At 46.8% G+C, this 4807-nt stretch overlaps 1 protein-coding gene across 1 annotated transcript in view; it reads left to right on the top strand.

The window, feature by feature from the left end:
- PARP8 (poly(ADP-ribose) polymerase family member 8) overlaps positions 1–4807 on the top strand; it is a 299543-nt gene that overhangs the window by 188024 nt on the left and 106712 nt on the right. Inside the window, exon 7 of the mRNA XM_019518265.1 lies at positions 2549–2643. Coding sequence (XP_019373810.1) covers positions 2549–2643 — 95 coding nt within the window. The remainder of the gene's footprint in view (positions 1–2548; positions 2644–4807) is intronic.

The raw sequence follows: 4807 nt of genomic DNA, 5'->3' as shown, positions 1-4807 counted from the left end.
GGGGACTACAGGGCAGACCCTACACTGAAAGACTGCGGGACCTAAACCTGTTCAGCCTTCACAAGAGAAGGCTGAGGGGGGACCTGGTGACTGTCTATAAACTCACTATGGGGGACCAGAAGGGTTTAGGGGAGACACTGTTTCCCCTAGTGCCCCCTGGCATGACAAGAAAGAATGGACACAAATTATTAGAGAGTAGATTTAGATTAGACATCCGCAAGAACTACTTCACAGTCAGGGCGGCTAGGAGCTGGAACCAACTTCCAAGGGAAGTGGTGCTGGCTCCTACCCTGGGGATCTTTAAGAAGAGGCTTGATGAGGCTCATTTGAGTCCAGTCTTTTCTCCCGCCCAGGCAGGGGGTCGGACTTGAAGATCTACAGGGTCCCTTCCATCACTACTTCTATGATTCTATGATTCTATGAGTGCGCACCTGCACATGGCGCCCTCTGCCTGACTGCCCTCCTCCCTCTCCCTTCCAGCCTCTTGCAGGCTGGAACTCTGTCAGCAAAATCCCGGGTTTCTCCAGCAAAATGAGACATCTGTGGTTTCCTCTGGCAAAGGGGAAAATCTATCATTTTCCATATTTTTCCTTCAGAAATGCAAAACCTGGGTCCCTGCTGATCAGGTGGGCTATAATAAATCCCCACCATTATATCGTTGCCATGTCTTTCACCTTTCATCTTCACCCAAATGCATTATGCTTTGCCATTTTCTTCCTCCTGAATCCAGGAACAAGTGCATGTGTTTTTGACATAAAAGGCAACACCACCACCTTTTCTCCCAACTCTGTACTTGCAAAACAGAGTGCAACCTTGGATGTTCACATTCCAGTCCTATAGCTGTCCCACCAGGTCTCAGTGATGCCAATCAGATTGTAGTTCTTTTCGCAGGCTGCAGTTTCCAGTTTATCTTGTTTATTACCCATACTTACTACATTTGTATTTCTCCATGGGATGTATTTTGCATTTTCCCCTCCTCATTTCCTTTTTCTGCCACCCTGTAGCTTCCTGTAGGTCCTGTAGCTCTGTGGCCTTTTCCTAGAGTTAAGTTGCTTCTTTGAGTCCTTTCGCCTCTGGACTGCATGCTCCATTGCTGAAGAGTTTTGGTCACCATCCCCTGTAAAACCAGTCCTCCAGCTGCTCATTATGGATCATTTTGGAGCATGCTCATAAACCCAAGTCTAGGTGCGTTTAGCCAGAATGGAGGCTTTGGATGCATTTTTACAGCTACTGGAGCAAGGTTATTATTTTTTTTCCTAATTTTTTTCTACATTTTGCCAAGGTCCCACTTAAGCCCCTATTTACTCACTTGTATCCAGCCTTTAGCTACTAGGCTATGGGATAAGCAGAGCTGGGAACATCTTCCATGTTTAAACATGGTGAATCTGGTATCAGATATTTTCTAGTTATTGCCCCCTTTGTCTCATGCATCTTATGCCTCCTTTGTCTCATTTTTATATGTAATGTGTTCAAGTTTTGTTTTTATGCTCCTGTTGCAATTCATACTAGGGACTTATGTGCCTCATAGCCTTAGAGAAACTAGATATATTAGATGGTCACAGACTACACCTAACACACCAATGACAATGTAAACATCTACATGTAAATCCATCCTGTGAACAGCCATAAAACCTCTGAGATGTCTATACTCCCTATATACATCTATTTTGGCCTGTAAAGGTCTCTAGGCAGATAGATATGAGCTATTACACATGTTCATGTGTGATCCAGAACAACTAATAGACATCTAATTATAACAGTGATCAGTTGCTATAACAGTGCTCTAATTATAACAGTGCTCAGTTCCCATTCTAGAAAATACTTCAGCTCTTCATATGTCCATGAATCTTAAACAAAGATAACTACTGTTTAACAACAACATTGTGTTGAGTATAAGAGTACCAAACCTTTTGCCCAGTATCCTCATGATTAAGATGCTTGTTCAGAAAATGGGAGATCTGGTTCAAGGCCCTTCCTCACTGTGAGAACATTTCAATCCACATCTAATTCTCAACAGAGCAGTGTAACTACTAGGCTATGGTGTAGACAGAGCTGGGAACATCTTCCATCTCTCTGGGCCAGGGCTTTTCAACCGGGTGTATGCGTACCCCTGGGAACACTTGGGAAGGCCTTAGGGGGTACTTGGCAATGGGTGCTGCTGCCATTTCCACCACCACTGCACCTCTACCACTTCTGCTACCAGCACTTCCACCACTGACACTTTCACCACTACTGACACTTTTGCCACCATTGGAACTCCCCTCCTGCTGGTTGACCAGCCACCGGGGTACACTATCCCAAAAAGGTTGAAAACCCCTGCACAAGGCCACTGTATGGAAAAGAATGTGAGTCACAGGATCTGAAGGAGAGCAAGCAGGAGGAGCCTAACTATAGTCCACGAAAGTGAGCACTGTCCTTGTTGAAAGCAGGGAATGTTGGATTCTGGCCTCTGCTCCGACTTGAATAAAACAGTGATTGCATTTGACATATTACAGTTATTTTGCCATCGGTGAATGCAAAATTATTTAGTCATATTTTCTTTCTACAGGTTAGCTATGACGGAGAGCTTCACAAGCATCCACAACTGGAAGCTGATTTGACAGCCGTGAGAGAGATCTATGGATCTAGTGCAGTATCTCTCAGGTACATCATTTTACTGGGTCAAATTCTGACCAATTCTGTGTCTTGGAGAAAAGCAAAAATCAGTAACTAGCAGTATGAACTTGGAGAGTAGAAACAAGTTTTCCAGCATCTTTAACATATTGCAGATAGGTTTTTCTGCACACTTTACATCACCTTTTATACCAGTGATTCCCAAACTTTTTATATCTGGGGAACACTTTTCTTCTGATTAAAATTGGTGGCACATTTTCTGAATTTCACAGCACCCCAGTGGAGAATCGCTGAGATGGATCTAAATTCAAAAAGTGATATGGAGGGAAGTCATGTGGCTAAAGAAGTTAAAAATCATTGATTTAGCTCAGAGGCAGGCAAAATATGGCCCTGGGGCCAGATCCGGCTCACCAGGCACTTTCATCTGGCCTCTGGGTGCCCGAGTATATACCCCCACAGCATACCCTATTGCATCTCACTCCCACCCTCATGGGTGGAAGGGACTGGCCCAGCCAGCAGCAGCTTCCAGGTGGGGCCACTGCTGCCACTGCTGCAGCTGCCCCAGGGGGACGTGTTTGAATTCCCTGGCATCCTGCTTGCTCCAGGCAGGTAGGAAGGCGGCAGGGATGGGGGCAAGGCAGGGCGGAGGGGAGCTTCAGCTGGGTGGAGGCAGGAAGCATGGGGCTGACAGCAGTGTCCCATCCCCTCACAAACCTCTAACACACCCCCAAACCCCGCCACAAACATACCACCCCATACCCCACCATATACACACCCCACACTCCTTACACACTATATAGAAGAGTAAGACTTAATTTTTGAGTTACTATGCAATCCCCTCTATATACAGTATGCAAACACAAATCATGACAAATATATTTTTTAATAAAATTAAAATATGTTATAGTAAATGTTTGACTTTTAGTGTATGATTTGGTTTTTTTCTGGTTCCAAGATGGCAACCCTTCCCTCTCAAAAAGAGTAGTTCCTCGGGGAGAGTGGGGTGTGGCAAGGGGAGGGACTTAAGATGGCAAAGGTCAGGGACTACAGGGTGCACTTCCAGTCCCAATATGGCAGTCAGGGAGTGGGGCTACCCATGTGGCCCTCAACAGCTCACCAGAACTCATTAGGTGACCCTCCAGCCAAAATAATTGCCTGCCTCTGATCTAGCTGGTGCCACTTAAGGGCTTCCGGTGATCACCCCATAGGCCCCCCTGCCAGTCCCAGGAGCATAGGGGGAGTGGAAGAGATGAGCCAGGCTGCAAAGCATAGCTCTGGCTGTTTCTTCATCTGCTCACTTACTGGTGGAGGTTGCCTTGAGTAGAGGAAGGGTGGTGGAAGGCAGCAGCAGCAGCAGCCATCTCCAAAGAGCAACCACAGGCACTGCTAAAGTAGCTGGGGCAGGTGCAGGGTGCCAGACAGCATTTATTTCTAATAGGATCTCACAGCACACTTTTGTCACTCTTGTGACACGTGAACATGCCTCTACAAACCCTTTAGGAATCACTGGTCTATACAAAGGGTCATGATTAGGAGACTACCTCTCACAGACTAAAGCAATGTGAACGAACGCTATGAGTTAACAGTAATAATGTAGTACTCTGCTTTGTATTGTTGCTGCACTTACTAGTTCAACTGGGTACACTAGGAACAATACCTTCAAGCCCAGCCTTGCCAACAGTAAAGTCAAGACCAGTGGACTTTACTGTAGGGTTGGACTGTTGTATTTTGTTTACATTTATTGTTCAGTAGCAACTGACTGTATTTAAGGTGACCCTGAATTCAAGACAACCCCCCAATAATTAGATTCTATACATAGAAAATATAAATTTGTTATAATTTCCCCCACCCGCAGTCCCAGGCCCTCCTTTCCCCCTCAACCTCTGCTTTCTCCTGCCCCCAGCCTCTGCTTACCCCCTCCCGCATATCCTGTGCTCTCCCTTCCCCTCCTTCCCCTTGCTCCATGCCAGCATGCTCCATCCATGCTGCAGGCTAGACCCTGGGCATGGCCCCAGCCCAGCTCCCAGCTGCTATGGATGCATAGCAGCCATGCAGGCTGTGTGCCACTGCCAGAGGCCAAACTGGGGCTCTGCTCAGTGCACCAGGCTGCAGCATGGATGGATCCTGCCAGTGAGGAACACGGGTAAGGGGGGGTGGGGGGAAGGGAGGGAGGGAGAGGAGCAGGTGGTGGACC

The sequence above is a fragment of the Gavialis gangeticus genome, unplaced genomic scaffold (genome assembly GCF_001723915.1).
Source record: "Gavialis gangeticus isolate Ggan-Ray unplaced genomic scaffold, GavGan_comp1, whole genome shotgun sequence".
Taxonomy (NCBI): Eukaryota; Metazoa; Chordata; order Crocodylia; family Gavialidae; genus Gavialis; species Gavialis gangeticus.
This window is presented reverse-complemented; position numbering and strand designations above follow the sequence as displayed.